The sequence below is a fragment of the Chrysochloris asiatica genome, unplaced genomic scaffold (assembly GCF_000296735.1).
Source record: "Chrysochloris asiatica unplaced genomic scaffold, ChrAsi1.0 scaffold00425, whole genome shotgun sequence".
NCBI lineage: Eukaryota > Metazoa > Chordata > Mammalia > Afrosoricida > Chrysochloridae > Chrysochloris > Chrysochloris asiatica.
In genome coordinates this window covers 165,996-190,411 of record NW_006408943.1, presented here as the reverse complement: position 1 = coordinate 190,411, position 24,416 = coordinate 165,996, and the positions used below count along the sequence as shown (strand labels likewise).

The 24,416-nt window shown below is 52.7% G+C and overlaps 1 protein-coding gene across 1 annotated transcript in view; it reads right to left on the bottom strand.

Moving 5' to 3' along the window:
- The window catches only part of CHD5 (chromodomain helicase DNA binding protein 5), a 57,086-nt gene that overhangs the window by 32,324 nt on the left and 346 nt on the right, over window positions 1-24,416 (bottom strand). The window contains exons 2-6 of the mRNA XM_006876912.1: window positions 14,998-15,125; window positions 5,507-5,686; window positions 1,999-2,117; window positions 1,286-1,524; window positions 22-146 (exon numbers count right to left, since the gene is read on the bottom strand). Of these exons, the coding sequence (XP_006876974.1) occupies window positions 22-146; window positions 1,286-1,524; window positions 1,999-2,117; window positions 5,507-5,686; window positions 14,998-15,125 (791 nt within the window). The remainder of the gene's footprint in view (window positions 1-21; window positions 147-1,285; window positions 1,525-1,998; window positions 2,118-5,506; window positions 5,687-14,997; window positions 15,126-24,416) is intronic.

Sequence of the window (24,416 nt, the reverse complement as noted above, 5' to 3'; positions counted from 1 at the left end):
CTCACACTCACGCACACTCACTGAGGAGCCTTTCTTCCGCTTGTTGCTGATCCCTCCGAAGCGGAACTTGAGCCCAGCCACTTTTTTCCCCTTGCCCTTTTTCTTCCCATCTTTGGAGACTTTGACCTTCTTCCTCACTCCAGGTCCTGGAAAACAGTGGTGACAGTAACCAACAGGTGCCCTTCCTGACTCACTAACCATCAGCACTTCTTTTAGGCCTGTGGTAAGTCCCCTTTTCAGATAAGGAAACAGGCTCAAAGCAGTGAATCCCTAGCCATTAGATGGCACAGCAGGTACTCCTGGTCAGCCCACCTGCACAGACCCCCAGGCCTCACTCTTCGGGGATCAGCAGAGACACAGGCCATCTCTAGAATAGCCTCACACTGGCCAGCCTCCTCCCTACCCCAGAAAGGAGCTGCCCTGTACAGCCATCAACACCACTTACCTGTGGTTCCTGCCTGGGCCCCACAAGGGACTTCCAGAGGAGCACCCCCCAGACCAGGCAACACTGGTAACACCCACAAAGCCACCCATCTGCCAATCACCCCAGGAAACTCCAGCTCCCAGGTGGTCCACAGGGTTGAGGCAGTTTCTATGGAGCTGGCCACGGGGCAATTAGTCACCTGGGGAGAACTGACCCCACCCCACACCCCCACCTCCAAGAATTTGAGGTTCTGGAGGCTGAGAATCACACAATGATCAGCTTTCTTGGGGACACCCCAGGTAGGGAGCTAGAGCACTCGTCAGCACCACAGAAAACCCATTTCAGTGTTTCAGGCTCTGAAAAGGCAGCTCAAAGTATGCCAGCTCAGCAGCTGGTGCCAACAGGAAATGAGAATACAGAGTGGGGTGGCTGGGCAAGGGACAGGCTGGAGCCCCTCCTGAGATCCCAGTAACCAGAATAAAGCAGAAACGGAGTGGGGAGCAGGCTCTGAGCCCCACATTGTCTGCCACCCTCCTGCACACCCAGCACCCCAGCCCTGTCCCAGAAACGCCAGCTCCTAGGGGGCTAAATCCTTATCTAGTCCCAGAGGCTCCTAACCCCCACTGAAACCCAGATCAGGTTACCCAGGAAGGTCAGGCTGCTGGAATCCCACCATTGAGAGCCTTGTGGGCGAGTTTGCCCCCTAGGATTTCAGGTCCCTGAAGGCCTCTGCTCTCCCTATTTACTTCCCCTAACCCCACTCGGCACTGATCAGATTTGGGGTCTACATCTCCTCTGGAAGCCAGCCTGGCTCCACCTTAATGTCCCGGGAAGAGGGGGGTCTGCCCACCCCAGTCTTACCCTTGCCCTCCTTGGTCTTGGCCTTTCGGATGGGCACTGGCTGGGGCACCTGCTGGGGACTGATGGCCAGAGGGGGGGCGATGGTGACCGTCTCCACCGCCGCAGCCACCGCTGCAGCTGCCGCTGCTGCCGAGCTGCCCTTGAAAGGGTTGTTGGCGCTGAACTCCCGCCACTTGGCACCCAGGACGGTCATCATTTTTGACATGGGGATCTTCGGGTTCTTCTTAGCGATGAGCGGTCTGCATGGGAGAGGGCCACGAAGGTGAAGACAGCACCTGGAAGGAGGACAAGAGCCACCCCAACCTCCGCAGGGCCACCCCTTACTCCCCAACATGGGCATGTGTGGCATCAGTCCCAAGGTCCAGATCAGGAACACTGGGCAGAGGGTACACCACAGGGGAAGGGATGGAGCTTGAGACCAGAGACCCTGGACATCCCCAATTTCTAAGTGGGTTCCCAAAACCCTGCAGAACCTACAGGCCAGTCCTTGGACCTCAGGAGAGACGCCAGAACAGCCAAACACTCTCCGGAAAGACTAGGCCCACCATTCCCAAGGGGTCCCAGGAACAGGGCAAGCAAGAGCAGGTGGGCATCTGTAAAATGGGTCAGGAACTAGCTCTGGCCTGTGGTTCCTCCCCTGGCTGGATGCCACCCCCCCATAAGTACAGTCCTGATGGAGTTTATGCCCAACAGCCCAGCCCCACCCCACACACCTGAGGAACTGGCTAAAGGCCTTGTAGTTGGTTAGCGTGTGGTAGTCCTCCTCAGAGAACAGATAGTCCACATCATCCAGGCCCCATTCAGCCATGAGCTGCCCCGATGACTTGGGCTCCTGTAGAGATGATGGGGTCAGAGACGGTGGGCCCACTAAAGTGCACCCTCCAGTGGCCAGCACAGGAAACCTCAGAATAGCATGGAGTTCTCAGTGGTTAATAAGGGCAGTTCTCAACCATGTGCCTACATCCCAAAGCATCCCAGCTCCCAGTGGGACTGCTTCAGATGCCAACCCATGGGGGGTGTGGGAAGAGACACAGGGCCAAGCCCAGGTGTTTAATACGGGATCTGCGGGGGGAGGTTGTGTGTGCCTGGAACCTCCACACAGGGAGACCCACAGGCTGAAGAGAGCAAGGCCCACGACCCTCTAGAGAGGCAGCTGTCCCAGAAATGGACTTGAGATGGGTGGTGGCCTTGGGGAGGAAGCAGGGTTAGAGGGTGCCTACAGCATGTTGAGACATCCCTGGGTAGTACAAACAATTAACTAGCTCAGCTACTAATGAAAAGATTGGTGGTTAGAATCCACCCAGAAATGCCTCTGAAGAAAGACCTGGTGATGGAATTCTGAAAATCAGCCATTGAAACCCCTATGGAGTACAGTTCTACTCTGACACACAGGGTCGCCCTGAGTTGGAGTCAACTCCACAAAACTGGCTGGCTGGAAGGCATGCTGGAGAGAAATGAGGCCTCCTCAATGCTCCCAGGAATGGTCACCCAAGAGCACAGTGGAAGGACAGTCCCCTGACAGATCCCAGGCACTGGTCAGGACAAAGTCACAGGAGCCCAGTGAGTAACAGAGTCATGAGAGGGTCCCTTGGTCCCTGTTTCCCTTTCCAGATGGGGTCTTTGAGTCCCAGGGTAGCATGTGACTTCCTGAGGACACACAGCTTGTTCCAGAGACAGACAGCTGGCCAGGCCTCAGAAAAACTGAGGAGACAGGGCTGGCTGGGACCAGAGGCAGTAAGGTGGGGGAAAGAGGCTAGGAATAGGAGTGTGGGCTCTGGAGCCAGATGTCCAGGGTTCTAATCTTGACTCAGCAACATCCTGACAGTGAGAAGTGGACAAATTACTTAAGCTCTCTGCACCTCACTTTCCTCATCTGTAAAATGGGAATGGTAACAGTACCTTCCTCACAAGAGGAAGTGAGTTAGCACAGGAGCTTGGAACAGATCCATGTCAATCAGTGTTACCCACCCATCCTGCCCAGAACCCCTACTTCGCTTTTTCCACGCAGCCCTGACCTAACCAATCAGCCCAGTAGATCCGAGTCATTGGTCATGTGATCTCCCGCTTAGAAAACTGGGACACAAACGTGCTCCAGATCTCCTGTTGAGTGGGGCCATGGGCAGAGGAGACACTATTCTCAGCCACACCCAGCCTGAGCAAAGCTACCCAACAGAGATGCAAAGAGACAACCCTTTGCCTCTCAACTTTCTGGCATCCTGAAGCAATAAACCCCTTCATTACCTAAGCCCATGGAGCACAGCTTTCTGTAGAAGACCTCCGGAGGCCTCTCAGCCTCTCTGAGCTCCAAGTGTGAGTGAGGCTGACAATAAAGGTGGCACAGAACCAGGCCACTTGGCCAGCAGGAGGGTCCTAGGACCAGTACTCCTATTCACAAGTGTCCCCACAGCACACAGCCATTCTTGAAGGCCAAGCCTGTGGTTGGCACACAACTGGGGCAGTCCTCCCTGCAGCCCAGTTCCCGCTCAGGAAGGCCAAGCAGCATGTGGATGAGTGGGTGATGCTGTCACAGGGCCCCCGAATCATTTCTGCAAGTTCATCTCTCAAAGCTGTCAGTCCTCGGCTGTCATCATTCACAGATTACTCACAACACACCTACCGACTAATGAAATCACTGGTGTCAGGACAGCGTGAGTCAGAACGTCCCCCTTGCTTCCCAGCTCGTCATTCATGATTCCTGCCACACTGAGAAGGGCTGCCCTAGCATTTATGGAGCATTTATCCTTAACTCCACCGCCAGCCCAAACAGTACCTCACACTACCCATCCACAGGCCTTACCCCCAGCCCCTCCACCTCCACCTCCCCAAGGACCTCACTGTGCTGCCTCAGAGACTTGAGAGGCTACAATCAAAAAACAAAACAGAATCCACTCTGACTCAGAGCCACCCGATGTGTGTCAGAGTACAACTGTGTGCATGGGTTTTCAGTGGCTGAGCTTTCAGAAGTATAGACCTCCAGGCCTTTCTTCTGAAGCACTCCGGAGTGGGCTTGAAACACCAGTCTTTCAGTTGGCAGCTGAGTGCATTAAGCACCCAGGGACTCCCACAGGATGAGCCTGCAGCCTCGGCTCTATGCACATCTTTTCCGACACTCGTGAGATGATGCTTTCCTTCAGGGAGAGCAGCAGACCCAACTTGACAGCTTCTGGGAGCATGGTCAGTGGGAGAGCTTTCTGGAATGCCCACTTGGGCAACATCTCAGACCACATGCTGAGTAGCAAAGTTCCCTTTCTACTGTCCGTGGAGCCATCCAGCTGCTTCTGTGGCAGTCTATTTGTTGTTTTATTTTCCCAAATTGCTCCAAGCAAAAGGTTCTTGACACGAAACTTGAGCTCAGAATATACATCACTCTCCCCAGAAATAGCTGAACGCTCATTCGGGAAGCTGTTGCCAAGAGCAGCCAATACATCAACAAGACTTCCTCCACAGACTCCTGAATTCTATCCATCATGACTGAAAACGTGTCTCTGAGACTCCCGACCACAGTGTTTCTCATAAACTTAGAAAACTGGCCAGCTGTGAAGGAATGAGACCTGGGCCTCCTAGCCCAGGTCCCTCACGAGAGGCAGTTGCCTAACTGACCTCGAGACTCCTGAGTGGAAAGAGGAGAGCTACCTCTCTGGGTGGGTGGAATTGTTGTAGTTACACGCCATAGAGTCAATTCGGACACGTAGTGACACTCTGTAGGGTTTCTGAGGAGCAGCTGGTGGATTTGAACCACTGACCTTGTGGTTTGCAGCCCAGTTATGTTCTGGGAATTTGGGCTGCAGAACTGAGGAGTGGTCTGAAGGATGAGTTTTCAGAGAGGAGAGAACCAATAGGTTAGCAGCTCGAGTTCACCCAGAGGTATCTCAGAAGAAAGTCATGTCGATGTCGTGAAAACTCTATGAGGTACAGTTCTACTCTGACACACGTGGAGGCACCATGAGTCAGAATCGATTCAACACTAGTGAACTGGGAGGGCATGTTGAGAAGAAATGAGGTTTCCAGACTGCATATGAGCACATGAATACACACATGCACGCATGCATGCTCACAGACCCATCTGGCCCCAACCACCCTGGAATGGAAAAGGATATTTTGCCTTTATGACTCAGGGACTCGGAGTGGAAAGGCTGAGAACTGAAAACACCCAAGGCTCAGTGCCTCTGAGCAAGTATACCCTGTGCACCAGCTCAGGTCTGGCCTACCAGCCTTGGTTACCTTTAAGCCTCCATCATCATTGTCATCCTCATCATCATCCTTCTTCTTTCGCTTGACTTTTTTCTCCTTCTTGTCCTTGAGTTTCTTCTTCTTCTTTTTATTAGGGGAGTAGTCACTGCCGTCACTCTCCGACTTCTCTTCCAGATCCTCTTCATTTTCCGACAGCTCATCATTGCTCCCCTGGAAGGGAAAGGAGAGCAGTGAGGCTAAGAGAGGACCAGGTGAAGCCTGGAATTCTGGGGCAGCACTAGGAAGTCAAGTGGTCACACCTCGACACTTTCTGGGCCACTTGTTCCCACTCCACATCACATCCCAGTGCTGTTGGGTTCAGCACCGGAAGGAGAACTAAATCAAGAGTCTTATCTCCCAACAACTGGGCAGCACCAACCGTAGACTATGCCGGTGTGCCGAGGCCATTTACAACCCAGACTTCTGCACTGTGCAAGCTACATGAAGCCTGCTTGGATTTGCCCCTGGAATGATGTTGACACCATGGTAACCATAATCATGATTTTGTGGACTTTAGGATTTTAACAAGTGTCATGTGATAATGTACTTGGGACCCAGGAGCTCAGAGCAGAGGATGTGATGCAAAAAGCCCAAAGCAAGATGCAAGAAAAAGGCTCAAGTATAAATAGGCCCATGGGCCTGCCCAGCTCCCAGCTCCTGTACGGGACCTATGGAATTGCATGGATCAAACAAAACTTGTCGTTAGTTTGATCCCAATTATCTATGAACCATTTAGAATAGGAAGGAGCCCTTATATCACAGTGGGTTAAGCATTGAGCTTCCAAATGCAAGGTCAGCAGTTCCTATCCACCAGTCGATCTACAGGAGAAAGATGAGGCTTTCTGGTCCTGTAGAGACCCACAGCCTCAGAAACCCTAGACAGGGTAGCTACAAGTCGGAACCGACTCCATATTACACAACCACCACCACCATCTAGAATAAGCCAAAGTTTCATCATTGTCACCAGGAGTGGATGAAAGGGAGCGGGAAAGGAAGACACAATGTTAATGATGCTGGGAAAATTCAAGAGCAGTTAACAATGATGGCTGAACAACATGATGCACATAATTAATGTCACTGAACTGACGTGTGAAGTTTGTTGAAATGGCCAATGTTTTGTTCTCTATATGCTTACCATAAAATAAATAAGCACAGTCTCTCCAGACTACTTACAACAAAGTGGTCCATACACTATTTCTTTTCTATACATTGATGGTGTTGTTGCTAAGTGACGTCTGTATAGGGTTTCCAAATCTGTAAGTCTTTGCTGGAGAAGATAGCCTCATCTTTCTCCCATGGAGAGGCTGGTGAACTTGAACCACCAACCTTGTCACTCACAGTCCAGTGCTTATCCTACAGAGCCACCGTCTTCTCTTTTCTATACATAAGTGATTTAGAAGCATTCATATTGAATGATTTGGGAGAAAAAAAAAAACTGCACATCCCAGTTCTATCGAATTGGGCTTTCCAAAAGCGTTATGGCATGAGCCCATCTTCCCCACCAGCTCTACCTACAATGGCAGCTTCCTTTCAATATGAGACAAGGTAATTTCAGCAGCTCTTAAGCTTGGCTTCCTTGATTTAGTTTCCTGTCTGTACAGGCAGAAAATGGCCCATTTATATGGAGATAGGGGCGTTTACAGCCAGAGCATCCCCACCAGAAAGGAACTGCCCCTAGAAAGCTGTTTACTCGTTGCCAGTGGAGAAGCAAGTCCATCAGCAAGGTCCTTCCAGGCCCCTCCCAGCCTGGGTCTGGAGGGAGAGGCTGGGAATAAGGCAATCATGGCTGCCACAATTACCAGCACTGGGCTTGTTATCTTCATGATTGCTATTAACTGTTTTCAAGGTGAGCAAAGAGAAACGTGGGGAGAGGAAGAGAGAGAAGTGCAGAGATGAAAACTGGGCTCCAAACAGCAATGGGGGTGAGGGAGAGGCATAGAAGCAGGTGAGGAGGGAGAAAGGGAGGGAGATGGAGAGGGAGCGGGTGGGAGATGGGTGAAGGAGGCTCAGAAAGGGGGGCAGCAAAGACAGCAAGATCTGTTCCAGAGAATCTCAGTAGTTCCCACCCCAGATCTCTACCCTGAAAGGCCATCCACTAAAGAGGTAACTAGCTGCCATTTCTCTGGACTAAGTCTGCAAACGCACACATCCTATCACTAGCTGAGGATGGACAAGGTCAATGACAGCTGGGAAAGAATCCTCCTGCCCCATGCTCCCTGAGTCCTCACCTCTCCTGGAAGCTCAGCTCACTCTCCCGCAGGCTCCCAACAGGGAGTTCCGATGACTGAACCTTTCATGCCCATTAAGCCAGCAAGTCAGCGTGCTGACAGTTGGCAGCGGCATAGCCTTTCTGGAACCGGGTAATTCCCGGAATTCTGCCTCAGCCATGCCAGGTCCCAGGGGATCTCCAGCCTGACTGCAGCCCCAGCCTCCTAGGGCAGGCCAGCTTCAGGAGCTCCTGCTCTCAGATTGATAGCGATGTAGAGCCTAGGGCCCCGGCTCCCAGGCTCTGTTATCAGTCCTTTGGGGAGGCACTGGCCAACGGGGACATCCACTTTCCCTGAGGGTGTCCACCTCTCCAGAGATCTAATAGGTACATACACTCATCCCCAAAGTAAAGACAGAACCGGGAACGTCCACGAGTTTCAGAACCATGGACAGCGGTCTTGGCAGCCCTCAGCCAGGGCAGAATCCAACATGAGCAAGGATATATACCAGGGAAGGGCAGGGCAGAAGGCTTTGAGTGCTACCCTTTGCTAGTCTGGAACTTGAACCAGTCACCACAGCAACCTGAAACTCACTTGCCCACTTGTGAAATGGGTACGCTAAAGTGGGTGCTTAAGGCACTGGATGAATACTAACCACAAGGCTTGTAGTTCAAACCCACCAGCTGCTCTCAGAAACCAGATATGGAGAAGTGATGCTCAGAGATAGCGTGGGGTAGTATGGGAAGGATACCCAGAACTCACTGCTGTATCCTGGGCAAGGATTTGGCCAGACCAGAGCAATCTGCATTCAGAACCACCCCTGCTCTCTGTGCCTATACCACCCTGACAGCCTCCACGATTCCCAGAGGCACTTCCTCCACTGGTTCTCAAACCATCCTGACCCTGTTAATGCACAGAAACTGCCCGGGTGACCTCAACTCTGCTTGGGAAACCAAAATACACCGAGGACAGCAAAATGGAGGCAGCAGCTGCATCTTATCCCTCATTTATGCCAGTGCAAATCCGGACTGGGCGAAAGCCAACTATGCAAACAGGCCCACAGCTGGGAGGCTGTAGCAGGATGGATGGACATACTGGTGGGTATGAGAGGCTGTGTGGCATTACATAGTAGGGGGAGTTGACCTGGGCATCTGGTGGGAAAAGGAATCACCATGGCTCAAGGCGTAGAGAAGCAAGGAGTGGCCACTGAGGTTCTGAAGGCAGTACCCAGCCGGAGGCTGAAGGCAGGCATGTGGACCTCTCCAACAGATCACTGTCTGGCAGGAGCAGTAGTGTGACAGTGGGCAGAATGGGGTGTGAAGGCAGGTGTGACAGAAGGTCCCACGCCAGGCACTAGCAGGATCCACTCCAGACAGAAGTGGGAGATTAGGAGACAGAACAAAGATCCTCCATGAAGAATGAGTCAGAACCACAGCCGGGCACGTCTGCAGCTGGCTCACTCAGCAGTGGCCCTCCCCTGCAGATCCCCACCTGGGGCTCGGGAAAGACGCAGTCCTCACAAAGGTCTTCACTTCATAGCAGGCAACTCCCTCCTCCATCCTACCCCCTGCACTGGGAGAGCCCATCAAATCTGAAGCTCTGACTCCCCAGTTCCTGATTCTCTCTATACCCTGCCTTCTTCCTAGTCACACTATTCATCCGAGTCCCCCTCTCTAAACCAGGAGCTGGTCAAGGGTAGGGTACAAAAGCAGATCTATCAGGGATGGGCTTCCTTCTGGCAGTACAAGTATATGTTGGCAGTATAACTCTATACCTAGTGGGTTTCCACAGTTCTAGGCCTAAATATCTTTCTCCCCCCAAAAACAAAAATCTTTCCTTGCAGAGAAAATGGCCAGGAGGAAGGACAGTGGATGGTTCTGCAAACAAGCTGCAAAGGACTGACCCATCAATGTAACAGCAGCCAGTAGCAAGAAGGAATGAACCAATCAGGAGTCAGGGGTAGACCAGTTCAATATCTTGAAACTTCTGGAGAGGTATATGAAATAAGATGTGTTCAAAAGAGAAGAACCAGGTAGACCTGTTACTGTTGAGTCAATTCCAACTCATGGCAACCTCATGTGTGTCAGAGTAAAACTATGTACCATAGGGTTTTCATGCCTGATTTTTCAGAAGCTGATAACCAGGCCTTTCTTACAAGACACCTTTTTCAATTAACAGCCAAATAAATCATTTGTACCACCCAGGGATACTGAGACCCCGGCACCAACTACTAATTCCCCAGTAAGTATTAACCTCAATCTCATGATCAGAGAACCCAAATCACACTGTGTGGGTTGTGAAAATCAAATGGCATTTGGGGCTTTGACCTTGACATTGTCCTCTGAGATGCAGCAACCCCAGGCATGACTGTGGAGGATACTCCAAGGGCTGGTTGAAGAACCTATGTGAACTTTCAAGTTCCCATATGGAACCTGTCTGCAAAGATGCATCAAACATGGCGTCCAGCCTGTGTCTACAGGAGCTGATGCAGGCAGGCGGGAGCTCTGGTCTCCAGGTCCAGCTGAAGGCGGAGGGGGGGAACCAGTCTGGTGCCCACCTACCCTCCCTCCTTCCCAGCTCTGCAGATGCTGGTGCCAGAGACCTGCTCTCCTTCTCGGTCTCCCTCCCTTCAAACCAGGGCTCAGCACCCATCTCCAAAGAAAGGAGACATTTCCACTCAAATAGAAGGGATTGGAGAGTTGGTCATTTTCGATTTGGGGTCCTTCAAGATTGAGAGGGGAAAAGGAAGGATGAAATATGAGCTTTACCATTCACGAGTGTTATAAACAGTTATAATTTAGCACTGAATAATTGGTTGCTATGGGAACCGCTGCAGTACAGGTTGAAATCATTTCTCCCTCCTGCATTCGGGTCTGACAAGGAGCTTCATCTACATATGCTCAGGTTCCTGCTGCAGCCCGGTTATTTTATGTAAATCAGAATCCCAGATTTGCTGGCTGCACCCTCCCCAAATGTCTGGTCCCTCTGCAGCCTCAACCCAACACCTTATCTCAGGGCGACCAGGTTGGAGATGGAGGGGAGAAGGGAGAAGCTGTGTCTTAAGGGCTCCAGGTCTGTGGGGGAGAAGGGCAGGCAGGCACTGGGGTGGACATACACCGTGTTCTTTGGCGGCAGGCAGTGTGGTCCAGACCCTCTCAGGATCTGACAGCTGCTCCCAGCTCAGCTCACAGGAATGCAGGGAAGGGACCTACAGGGGCTCGAGGGTCACCTTGTGGTTCACTTGGCACTGCCCAGGCATCTTAAGGCCTTCTGTCCAGCCAGCCTCCCACCCATCTTGAGGACCAGACTTGCATCTCAGTGGAGAGAGGAAGGAGAGAGCAGGAGGAAGTCAGGGGAGGAGGGAAGAGAGAGGAGGGAGTGAAGGAGGGGGAGGGAAAGGAGAAAGGGAAGGAAACAGGCAGGAGGAGGGGGGAGGAATGGAGGAGGGCTGAATGGAGAAAGGAAGAGATTCCAGCAGAGGGACCAAGTCCAGGCTAGCCTGAGACAGACAGACAGAGACACAGTCGGATTCAGAAACAAAAACAAAAGCCTGGTTTTAGGAGACTGAAGGGATCCAGCTTGGAGAAAGAAAACACCACCCAGGGATGAGCACCATCACCAAATGTGAAAAAGGCAGGAACTGACCCTCCTAGCCCTGGGAGGCCACCCTAGTGCCCCTTTCCTCCCTAACATTCCACTCTATCCCAGCAGCCCCAATGCAGCTTACCTCCACCACCTCCCCAGACAGGAGGTGCACCATGTGCCAAGGAGGTGGGGAGCCCTGACTATAGCACCCCACCACCTGTGGGTCCTTCATCTACATGGGGAGCTAAACCAGAACTGGGCAGGCCTATTATGCAGACTGGAGATCCCAGAGCCAGATAAGAGTCTCCTGCATGTCCAGCCCCCTAGAAGAATCTGCTATCCAGAAAACACTGGGGAGAGGGAGCTGGGTAAAGGGTGTTTGGCAGGAAGCCCTTGGATTCAGCCACTTGTTATAGTGACCCCATGTGACAGAGCAGAACTGCCCCATAGGGTTTCCTACAACCATAATCTTTAAGGGAACAAGTTGGAGGCCTCCTTCCCTCTGCCACTGGGGACTCCAGAATCTACCTTCACTCTGCCATTCGCAGAACCAGAGTCACAGACGGTCAGGGACACCTGCATCCCAGGCCTGCCAACTCAGACCCTTCCATCCCAGCCCCTGCAGGGGAGCAGGACCAGGATGGGGGGGGCACCAAAGCAGGGAATGTACCAGAGGAGCAAACTCACCCACCAAATCTCTGTTAAAGCAAAGATGTACAGAGGGCCCTTCAGGGGTAAAGTCGGGGGGTGGGGGGGGTGGAGGGCTCCTTCCCCCTCCCCCATCTGGATAATAGTAACAGAGAGCACCAAGCTCCTCAGATGATACTAAATCTCTGAGCACAGACTTGCATATCTCATTGAAGATCATGGGAAAGTGGAAACCTCCACCAACTTTCCCACATACAGTCTATTGAGGCATCCACAGCAAAGGGTGGGGTGTCCTGGGAGGGAACAGACACAACACCAGGACCACAAGTTGTGTCTGTCACATGAGGACCAGGTTTGCAGGGGACAGCAGGGATGGGACAGAGAGCAGTCTCAGGTAGGGAAACTGAGCTTGGGAAATGCTGGGATCTTTCCAGGTGACAGTGGGGAAGAACACCAAGAGTAACGCAGGTGAGAAGAGACTATGACTGCTGTGACATCTGGGGCTTAAGAGCTTGGACAATGGGGCTGGGGAGGGGCAAGGTCGGATGTGCCCTTCAGGGTGCCCCCCTCCCCATAAGAGTGTGAAGGACTATAGGGCATGACAGGGCTGGAGCTAGAGGGCAGACACAGGCAATGATCCAGGTGATAGATACGGGTGTCAACCATAGCAAAGAGGGTGGAGGCAGGGGTCACACAGCTGAGGTGTTCTGACCAGAGGAAGAAGGCCCAGACATGTCTTTGCCGCAGTCTTTCCAACAGGTCGGTCCAGAGTTGACCACCACAGGGACACAGGAGAAACTCCAGGGTGGCTCTGTCCTCCAGACATGTCCAAGTTAACACCAGGACATGAATAGAGATTCAGGCTGAAGATGGACCAGCCCACCCTCCAGCACACCTTACAAGTGAGACCCTCTCACTTATAATAGTCCACATCTGCTAGACCCAAAGGAAACTCAAGAGGAATAGTGGGTTGAATAGTGACCCCCCAAGAAAGTCATGTCCCCGGAACCTCAAATTGTGATATAATTTGGAACTAGGGTCTTTGCAGGTATAATCTGTTAACATCAGATCATCGTGGAGCAGGGTGGGGAAGACTGTCCTAAATCCAATGACTGTGTCCTTATACGAGGAGAGACCCAGAGACATAGAGGATATGGAAACAGAGGCAGACATTGGAGTCATGTGTCTACATGCACAGAACGTCAAGGATTGCTGGCAACACCAACACTAGGAGAGAGACAAAGGCATGGAACACCTTCTCCCTCTGAGTGTCCAAAAGGAACCAGCCTGCCTCTTGATATTGGACGTCCAGTCTCTGACTATAACATAATAAATCTGCTGTTTTAAGCCACCCAGTTTGTGGTCCTTTGTTTGGGCAGCAGACTCCCAGCGAGATGGACTGGCAAAGTGGCAGCATCAATGGGCTCAAGTGTGGCAATGATAGTGTTTGGGCAGTGGTTCGTTCTGCTGTGCATAAGGTCACTATGAGTCGGTACTGACTCGACAGCACCTAACAACAACAAAGATGACCATGAAAAAGTGATTACATCTCCCATGTTACAAACACCTTCCCCTCCACCATCACCTCTCCCTCTTTGATTATGGGAGCCCCCTTGCTTCTGCCCTGCTCTCTGTCATAGCAGACAGAAGCAGCCTGTCAAAGCCAAGTCAGATCATGCCCCATCTTTGCTTAAGGCCTTCAATCTCACTCAAGATAAAAGGCGAAGCCCACAGAGACCTCAGGCCCTCCTTGTCTTGGAGTCTGTTGCTTCGCTTTGGCCACACATCCTGAACATTCTGGAATGGTGTAGGACATCCAAATATTCTAGGACACTCAACAGGAACATTTCCCCCACCACAGAACTTCTTCACATGTACCCAGGTCTTCTACTCATGGCTCCCTACCTCACTCTGTGTGTCCAGAGGCCCTACCAAAGTCACTGAAGGCATTGATATCTTCCCATCATAACTCACCAGCCACCTAACCCATTTCTCTCACTACAAGGCCGGTGGGTTCCCTTTGACACAGAGATGAGCAGGCACAGTAAGCCAATGGCGCTTCCCCTTGGGACAGTGGCTGGGGCAGGACAGTCCTGTCAGGTAGGAGGCTGGACAGAGATAATGCCATTGGCTCAGACCCCACCTGAATCCCAGTGAGTCCCCAGCAAGTTCATCCTCAAGCCTTCAGGGGTGCATACCAACATCTCCCTGGCAGGCCACCAGAAAGACTAGAGGTGACGCTGAAGAAGAGCCGGGAACTCAGCACACAGTGAGTAACAAACAGGAGGCCTTGTTGTCATGTGGTCCTCTTATCATCCGTCCCCCTTACAAAGGGAAGGACTTTAAGGGGCAAATCTGCCTTGCTTTCCACATCTGTCACATGGATGGGCCATCAATTTTTAAGGTTTATTTTAAGAAGAAAGAAAGTCCCATGTGAGCATTTTGACAGTATGGTATCAGGAGAGGGAAACAAGGATTCAGCATTTGTACCATCATGCCTCACCAACCAGAGTCAGGCAGAGTATGTGGTAACCTCTCCTATCCGGAACAAGCTAAGAACCAGGAATAAAGTAGCAGATGCCCAAGCAACCATGGGGAGGTCACACAGCTTAGGTGTGTTCCTTATGCATCCCTGGGCAGGGTGGGGAGGAGAGGCCTCCTTATTCTCCTTCAAACTTATCAGTTGTACCAGGTTTCCAAACTCACTATGGATCAGAAGGGAAGAAACATACTAGACAGCAGACATGTGGACAACAAGGTTAATGGAACACGAGTCTAAGCAGCAATTCAGGGACAAAGGACACTGGGAACCTATCGCATCATGGCTCAGGACAGCAAGACAAGAAAAGATCATGGATGCTCAGAGCATTCTGTTTAAGAAAATGTACGTTTCAGATACATCTCAGAATGGCTTCTATACACCATGCTGGGTACTGTAATGTGTTCTAGTGTTGGTCACTTTAACTCAGCCTCTAGGAAAACCCAGAGGTCCTGGGTAGCAGTGCCCTCCACCCACCACCCCTGCCCCTGCACTCCACACACCTCTTTCTTCTTCCGCTTCCCTTTGGACTTATTCTCCTTGAGTTTTTTGGATTTCTTCTTCTTGGGGAGGCTCACAGGCTCCTCGGGGAAAAAGTCATCGAAGACATCAAGGCCACCATCTTCTTCTTCTGGAAGAATCAGGAGGAGGAGGGGATTACTCTTAGGGAGACCACTGAGGGCACAGCAAGAGGCAAAGTCCACTCCGATACCTGACTCCATCTGCACCCAACCTGGGCAGGTCACGGCCACCCCATCCTCACTCATCATCTCCAGCCCCACCACTATTCTTTGCAGACAAATCCATCCACCATTTCTCCACTCCACCCCCATCACCTGCTTCTTTCTTGACCCTTAGAGACCACACACTCCCAGATCCTGGGAAGAAGGGCGCCCCTTGGCAGAGTGGCCAACCCAAGGCATTGTTCTCTGCTCTCTAGGGACCCATGGTGTGGCTGGGAGGCAGTTGATGGATGCAGGATGCTGAGAGAACACCCCAGGACTAAGGCATCATGACAGCCAGTGCGGGGGGCACAGGAGACCCTGTGGGTCCATCTGGGAGTCGAGAGCAGCATTTCCACTCCCCTGCTGATCTGAAGCCCCACCTGTACCCCACAAGCACACACAGACACCCAGACATCCCACCTCACTGCACACACCAGACACACAGATGTCATGGTGGTCCTGCTGAGCACCAAGCACGACACAAAATTCCCCAGGGAGATGCTGCATCCATCCCACATGCTACACCCGTCGAGGACTCCCTCCTCACTTCAGGAACCAAACGCTGGCAAGGAGGGGTGGGATTTGAGAAGAGTGTGAGCTTCATACCACCCCCCCAGGGGAGAGAGGGAGGGAGTCTGTCTCCTTACTGTAAACCTGGGAAGGGGGCTCCCAAAGAGTTGCTCAGAGGGTTTGAGATGTGAACACATAGGGGTGGGGGGGGCATGGTGGCCTGGGGGCTAACTCCAACAGGGAAACCAGGAGCAGAGAAGGGCAACAAAGCATGGAGTTTGGAGATCAGATGTGGGTCATGAGGGAAGAGTGGGGTGGGGTCTTCTAGGAGCGCATGGTACCAAGAAGTCGCAAGAGACCACCCCATATACACACACCAAAGGAGTCTCTAGAGGGGTCAAGGAGAGGTTCATGGACAGCCACTTTCCACACCAGCCCCTACTTCAGATAAAACCCATGTCCCAAGCAATCCAGGGGGTGTCTGGGGCAGGGTAAGTGGGCAAAGAGAAAAGTCAGCTGGATCTGCAAGCCAGCAGGGATGAGGTTGGGGGAAGATACACAGGGAAGCTCAGAGCCCATAATCATATGAGACCAGGTGACCCGAGGGAGGACGAGAGGTCACGGTCACCAAGTGAGCTTCATCCAAGACAAGGGACAGCATATCCCCTGGCTGAATCAAGTTTACAGAAACAGAGTCCCACAAGATGTTCTTCAGTGTACAATCGCATGGTCACATGGTGCACAGTGTCAGGACACACATAGCTACACGCAGGTGCACAGGTACAAATGAACAACAAAACCCATCCCATGTGCACACGTGTGCTGCTGGCCTTCCTGCCTCCCATCCTCCACACAGGCCCCAGGCACAGCCCAGGATCCTGACCTTCTCAGAGCCACAAAACCACCCCCACACCTTGAGAATGCTGACATCCCCTCCCACGCTATGCCACAAGGCTGGCAGGATCCCTCACTCCAGCCCCAAGGCAGCCAGGCCTCCTGGGACCTTGGCCACAGAAGCAAGTGTCAGCCCTGCCCAAAGAGCTCCCAGGAGTTTGGAGGTAGAGGTGGGAAGGGTCATCTCATGTCCAAGTCCCAGACCCTTCCTATCCCATGGGGCTGATGGCAAACCCAGAGATGGCCAAAGGCAGGCCAGAAGTCAGAGGGGAGCAGCTGCAAAGGCGTAGCCCCAGCATGGCTGAGGCGAGGCAGCGCTGGTCATTCCTGAGAAAGGACTCTGGCATGCCATGTCCCGTAGAGAAGGGCACTGCTGAGAAGAACCAAGCATAGCGAGGGCTTGGCCAAGGCTCTGGCACTCAAGAGCCAACCCCCAAGCTGGATATCATGTGGCCTAGATTCCCCAAGATCCCCCTGAGTACCAGCTCTTAGAGCCCTCAGATGAAAGAGGCAGGGGTTTGGGGAGCAGGTAAGAATTCGCACAGGGACTGCCAACAAGAGGAAAGCTCATCCTGGAGTGGGGGTCCAGGAGCAGGGGACCTTGAGGAGCAGTAAAAGGCCCTGGGGGTGGGGACAGGTTCTGGGGATGAGGTGACAATCCTGGGGACAATGACAGACCCTGGGGGGTGGTGCCAGGTCATGGGGTAAGGTAATGGGTCCTAAAGGTGAGCTGATGGGTCCTGGGGGCCAGTGATGATCCTGGGGGGCAGTGACAGGTATTGGGGGGTAGTGATGGGTCCTGGGAAGCAGTGATGATCCTGGGGGGGCAGTGACAGGTATTGGGGGACAGTGATGGGTCCTGGGAAGCAGTGATAGACCCTGGGGGGGTAATGTTGGGTCCTGGGGGCAGGGACAGGTTCTAGGGAAACAGTGACAATTCTGGGGAGCGGTGATGGGTTTTGGGTTTTGGAAGGAAAGAGCATTGGGAGGTGCAATGCCCATCTACACCAGTCCATTTCCCAGCCCCTCTGCCTCCACCACCCACGGCTATAGGGAGATGCTGGGGCAGAACCACCCCCACAGCCAGGCGGTACCTCCTTCAGTTATGTAAGGGCTCCAGGCTGATGCAATCCAGGGAGACCTCCCTCACGCTCCCTCCTCCCTGCTCTGCCATCCCTGTCCCCTCCCAGCAGGACGGCCTCCTGAGAAGTTCAGCCCAGCCCACAGTGACTGACTGACCGACTGACCAGAAGAATAGACAAGAAAATAGGTGGCTGCATTCATTCTGGGAAAACGCCTCTGACCTACCTGTAAGCTGCTTCAGCCCTGCCTGGAGAGGCGCTAGAAGGGGTCCCACAGAACCCCACACTTGGACCCTCCACTCTTGGACACACTCTGCCCCACCCCCAGAAGACCTCTCAGCTCAGGGCCATATGGCTGGTCGAATCCCCATTGCAAGGAGGTTCCAGGATGGGGAACCTGCCTGCCTACCTCCAGCTTGGACAGGCACCTCCTCCTCTGCCTGCACTGTTCCAGTGGCCCTGAGGACATTCTGGGGCTGGCCTGTGCGTCACCCCGTCCCTCACTCATCTGGACTTCACCCCAGACTCATCCTCCCCGTCCCCCTAGAGATGGGGGTGTCCTATCCCAGAAGTCCTTCCTGGAACCACCAGCATTCCTACTCTGTGCCTGGGAACCCATTGCTCCATTCTGCCAGCCTACCTAGCAAGGACAGAGCCGAGGGTCACAGGGTGCAAAGTCTTGGGGCACAGAGCCAGCAGCTCAGGTGGGTGCCCACCGTGTTTGACAGTGGACCAGCTCTGGGAGAGGAAGGGCCACACCACAGGCCTCCTTGACCTTCCAGGTCTCACAGGCCCACCTGGCAGTGCCCTCCTGGCGCCAAACCCTGCCCCCCCCCCCCCATCAGAAGCCTCAGTCTCCTATTGATCCAACCTGGGCTATAATTAGGACCCATTAGCTCTGTTATCTCCTAACTCCTGCATTGGAGGGGGGCCGGGAAAAGAGCAGAGGGTCTGCTTAGGAACAGGGAGAGAGGAGAGGATGGGGACACAAGCTGTCCACCTTCTGCTCACCTTCTTCCCACCAGCCATGCCCCCCTTGCTAGATACCAAGCTGGTCTAGGTTGAGTCAGGACAGACGGCAGTTGTACGGTCCTTCTCAGGTTAAAATGCTATCAGAGTGGCAAGAGCTATTATTCACATACCACCTCCACCTACCAAAGCACTCAACATATATCAAGGCATCTAACCCACACAACAGTCCTGGGTGCAGTCATTATCCCCATTTTGCAGAGGAGAAAACTGAGACCTAAAGATCTCAGAAGACTCTGAGTCTCGGAGTTCAAGGCTGAAGGCGCAAAGCCACCATGCAGAGGATCTAGATTACTATATGCAATCCCCTCCCCTGGCATTCCCACCAGGCATGTGACCTTTCCAGAATTTCCAGACACCCCCTATGTATCCATTTTAAAAGGACAGCCTATGTACTAAGCTCAGGCTACCCTTTAGGACACTGAGGTGATTCCATCCAGTCCCTGGGGTCACAAGGCCAGTCCACCACAAATCCCCCATGAACACACCCACAGGTCATACTTTCCTTCCCCAGCTCTTGCTCCTACCCTGGGGCCAGGCAAGAATGTAGTCCGATAGTAAGGCTTGAAAGCACACGGTGACCAGAATCAAACAAAAGCTTATGATTGTTCAGGAAGGTATTGGTCATCTGTTTCAGGGGAGGGGAGCCTAAAGATTTGGGGAGCCCAGACAGGAGCCAGATCAAGGGTTCCATCACAAGGGTCTGTCTCCTCCTCCCCTCCGGCAGGCCAGCACCAAGCAGGGACCAGAGGTGGCACACAGTGGTCTCCAGCAGGCCATTTCAGCAAGCCCCTCACCTCTGGATCTTCATCTGCAAAATGGGCCTTTCTCACAGTGTTATGGAGAGAATTCAACATTGCAAATGGAAAGTGCCCACACGATGCCCACAGGCAGGCAGAGCCCAGAAACATTCAAGAGGGTCAGGAAGGTAGGTGGTGAAGGGATATGTTCTGGCACCCCTGGATAAGGGTTCTTGTGGTCACTCCTGAGCTAACCAAGGAAGGGGCTGCCAAAACAAAAGCTTCCCATTAATTCTTAGACCATCCCCAACCCTACAAGCCATAGGCCCTATGCTGATAATGGGGGGTTAGTGTTCCTGACCGAGAGGATTAATAATTCATTTATGATATTTAACAAAACCCAGACATCACCTCACTGGCGTCTCATCAGAAGAAAGCATTGGTCTTGTGAGATCAGGGTGGGGGGTGGGGGCCGTGATGGAGCTTTTACTGGAAGTGACTGGAGTCTGGTGGAAAGTGAGAATGGAAGGCAGGACAGGCAAGGACAGACAGCCACACACACACCACTCCACCAGCAGGCTCAGTGCACTGGCAGGGGATAGGAAAAAGAAGCAAGGAGGGGAAGAAGTGGGAAGCTAGACCTGGAAGACCTAGCTACAAGGGTCTAAGGGGATCGAGAGAGACATCCGACAGAGAGAAGCAAAAGAAATGAATCAGGGAAAACAAAGACCAAAGACACGGAGACAGACAGAAAGGAAAATAGAACAGACACCAAGTGAGAGAGAAAAACAGGGGGTGGGGGGAATAAAGACAGCCACAGATAAAACAGGAAGTCTCCGTTTTACCTACAGAAGCCCCCAAAAGTTAGATACCACATACTATGTTCAATACCTGGCTAAGAAAAGATGCTCAAGAAATCTATGTTGACTGAATGGATGGATGGATAGACACATGGTGGATAAATGGGTGGCTAGACAGATGATGGATGATGGGAGTCCTGGTGTGGCACTGTGGGTTAATGTACTGGACTGCAAAGTTGGTTTGAACCACAGGGTCAGAGGATCAAGCTTATCAATTGCTCCTTGGAAACCCTATACAAAGTCGTTATGGGTGGGAATCGACTCGATGGCACTTAACAATAACAAGATGGATGATGAATTGAAAGATGGCAGGTCGTTGGAAGGATGATGGAAAGGTAAACGGATGAACAAGTGGATGGAAGGGTAGATAAGCAAATAGATCAGTGGTGGATGGATGGATGGTGGATGCATGGTGGATGGATGAATAGATAGATGGACAAGCAGGTGGATGGTAGAGAATGTATAAATGAACCAACAGTGGACAGATGGATGGAATGGCTAGATGGTTAGTTATATAGTTCTAAAGGTAGGTGTTTGGGTGGATATATGAATGGATGGATAAAGAATCAACTGGCACTTGATTCCTGATCAATTCAAAATATCCCATTGGAGCAAGTGTGTTGATCACTTTGCTTTGCTCCTCCCAGAAAACGATATGCTAAATAATCAGGCTCCCTGGAGCCCTCCCCAACCTACATTTCCCCAGGTGGGAGGTAGCAAGCTGAAATGGCAAGATCCAGTGAGAATCCTGGTTATCACCCCTCCTGGCCCCAAGAGAAGACTAAGATGTTCCCAAATCTGGGGTCTGTCCTGTGGGCATGGGGAGTACGGGCCAGTCAAATGGCAGTGGGCCCAGAGTAGCCACACTGCACAGAGAGGAAAAGAACCAGGCTCCCCAACTCCTGTAGATTCACCCCTCTGGTTATGAGGAAGGATGGCTGGGCCAATAAAGCAGGGAACTGGCTAGCCAGAGTCAGGTCCAAGAGGGTCCGGGCCACATCTTCTGAGGAAAAGGCCAGTGTTACTGATCCCCTCCCCAAAATGCCACCAGCCCCACCATGGAAAATGCACTCACAGCCCTCCTCCAGCCCAGGTCCCTACTCCCCCAGCTTACTGGATGGGGGTGCAAGTCTTGGAAGCATTTCCGCGGGGACTGCAGGGCACCTGCACCCCTTGGATGGTGCTAATTCTAACAGCCACTGTTGATGGGGCACCTCTTATGGGCTGGGCTCTGTGACCTAAACGTTCCACGTGTGCTGTCTCACCAGCCCTCATAATAACCCTCTATGAGGTAGGAAGTGTTACATCCCCATTCTACAAATAGGGACACTGAGGCAGGGAGACTGGGGAGCTGGCCCAAGTCACTCAGGTGAGCAGCAGTAGAGGTGAGCAATGACGCCTCATTACCTGACTCTCAAGCACTCACTTTAACCAGCACTCTAACTCCCTGAATTTGGCACCTGCTGATTCCTGCACCAGAAGTGGGCACCCACCCCTGCCTCAGTACCAGGGGAGCACCTGTCACTTCCAGAGAGCGGTCAGGGCAAAACTCTGAGTGGGAGACCATACACTGCTGGGCCACAGCAACACTAAGGGAATGTGGGGAGGTGGGGCCGAGCCAACAATTTGACAAGTAACATCCACTACTAAGCATTTTTAAATATTCAAATGACAGTACCCAAAACACCTGCTCCACCAGCCACAAACTACAGTGTTTCAGAATAGCTGGCCCCAGATTCTGTGGGTCATGGAGCTTGAATCCAGGGCCACAGGGTAGAAGTAGTGGAGGGCTGAGGGGCTGTTGACCAGCATTCCAGGAAGAGACGTAAGACCTGGCCTGCTGGGACATGAAGACCACAATCTTCTCTAGAGCCCCCATGGTGCCAAGTGCTAGGCCTAGTGGGAGATCTCCAAGGAAAACCACAAACACAGATGTAAACTTAATAAGAATACTCCAGAACAATAAAATACTAATAAAGAATATTCCAGAGAGTACAAGTGCTGCTAAGAAAATACAGCAGAGAAATGGGCTAGAGAGAGTTAGGAGTTCAGGGATCAATCAAGTGACATTTGATGGAGACAGGCAGGCAAAGATCAGAAGGAAGTGTTAAGCAGGCAGAGGTCACAGAACATGCCCGAAAGGCAGGAGCAGGCATGATGTGTTCTAGAATTGACAAGGAGACCAGGCAGGCTGAGTAGGGTGATCTGATTACAAAGGTGATCTGGTTGCTGAGTAGAGGGTAGCCTGTAGGGGGCCACAGTGAGAACTAGTTAGGTGGCTCTGCAGTGGACAAGGCCTGGAGAGCTGAGAGAGGAAGAAAACACAGGGCATGTTCTGGAGGTGCTGCATCATCTTGTGGCTGGGTTGGGCTGGAATCCCCAGGCCAGTGGTGTTGGAGAAGAATCGTTCCTCTGCAGAACTTTGTAGGTATTCCTGGTGGCTCTGGGGGACCCCCACCTGTCCTGCCCAGGTCTGGAGCCAGGGGCATATGAAAGAAGGAGACGACAGATGGTGATGGTGGGAGACTTGGGCCCAAGCAGTGAGCAGGGAGCCCACAGTGGCCTCCTTCCCTCCTCAAGCTCTGCAAACTAACAGCCAATGAGTTATTGTTGTTGTGTTATTGATAAATGCCATCAAGTTGGTTATGACTCATAGCAACCCTGTATAGGGTTTCTGAGGAGCAGATGATGAGTTTGAACCAGCAACCTTGCAGTTCAAATCAGTCCAGTGCTTATCGTATGGCGCTACATCAGAACTCCAGCCAGGGTAAGAAGAGACAAGGGACTTGGTGGCAGGTGGCAGTGAAGTCCCAGAAATGGACCTGTTACCACAGGTTTAGCTGTCTATTGCCCCATCAGCACCACAAAAGAGCCATGTTTCAAATACCACCATGCGCTAGCTACTTACTGCTCCCCAAGAGCCAACCTCAGGGCCAGACAATGGCCCCAGTGCCCTTGCCTGTGCTGGAGCCTCTATATACCCCTCCAGGGAATGGGCTGATTCCATCAATCCAAGATGCAACTGTCAACTACTGTCCAAGTAACCCAAAGGGGCCACCCAATCCTAGTCCTCTGGCCCCAACAGATTTCTTGGCAAACTTGACCTGAGTGTCTTAAGGGCGGAGTTAGATCAGGCTGCTGTAGAGGACCCACCTTTAAAGCCATTGAACAAACCAACAAGTACAAGAGGAAAGAGGAAGAGTGGGGACAGAGGGGCTCAGGGGGCGTGGCCTGAACAATAAACCCCACACTGGGAAGATACTAGGCTGCCTGGAGCGTCCCTGCTCTATCCTCGGCTTCTCACCTTCAGAATAGAAGCTGGAGTCTCCACTGGTGGAATATTCTTTCCCCTGGGGAAGGCGCTCTGGGACCCTGACAGCGCATTCTCAGCCCAGGACCTCAGCCTTGAGTCTTTCAGAAGTCAATGAAAGGCCCAGATTTGGTGTTAGGATGCTGAGAATAATGCAGTCCCCCAAAGAGAAGAAGGCAGGGAGGAAGGCTGAAGGGTGAGGCACAGCTGGGCCAAGAGGAAAAAACGTCCCAAACAAATCCTGAGCTCTTAACTAAAGACATCCTGCAGGAAAGCCCCTGACTGTACACTGTATTTTGGGTTAAATCTAAGCCAGAGGTAGCAGGGCAGGGGCGGAGCCCCTGGGGTGTCCATAATCAAAGCGGGGTCGACTGGGAATGCCACTACCCTGGGCAACCTGGGGCTGCAGACAGCGGTTGGCTCTAGGACGCACAAAGTGCTCCGGAGTGGTAGCCAAAAGGCCAGTCGGGGAAGAGGTGCACGCACGAGCTGGAGGCCACGCACTCCAGCCAGGAACCCTCGTGTGCCGGGAGGGAAGCAGCTGAGTCCGGGCGCTCGACGGGTCCCTAAGCACGGTCAGTCCCCAGTGCTCCGGCCCCACCCAGCGCGCCATGGGACCCCGAGGCGCGCAGCAGCTGGACGAGAGCGCTGGAGGCTCGCGCCAGGAGCGAAGCGCTCTGCCCGCCCCCTTCAAGGGCACCGGGCTGACCCCGGCGTGCCGCGTTCCTCCCAGCCCGGCGCGCCCAGGGCAGGCCCCTGCCCGAGCCCCGGG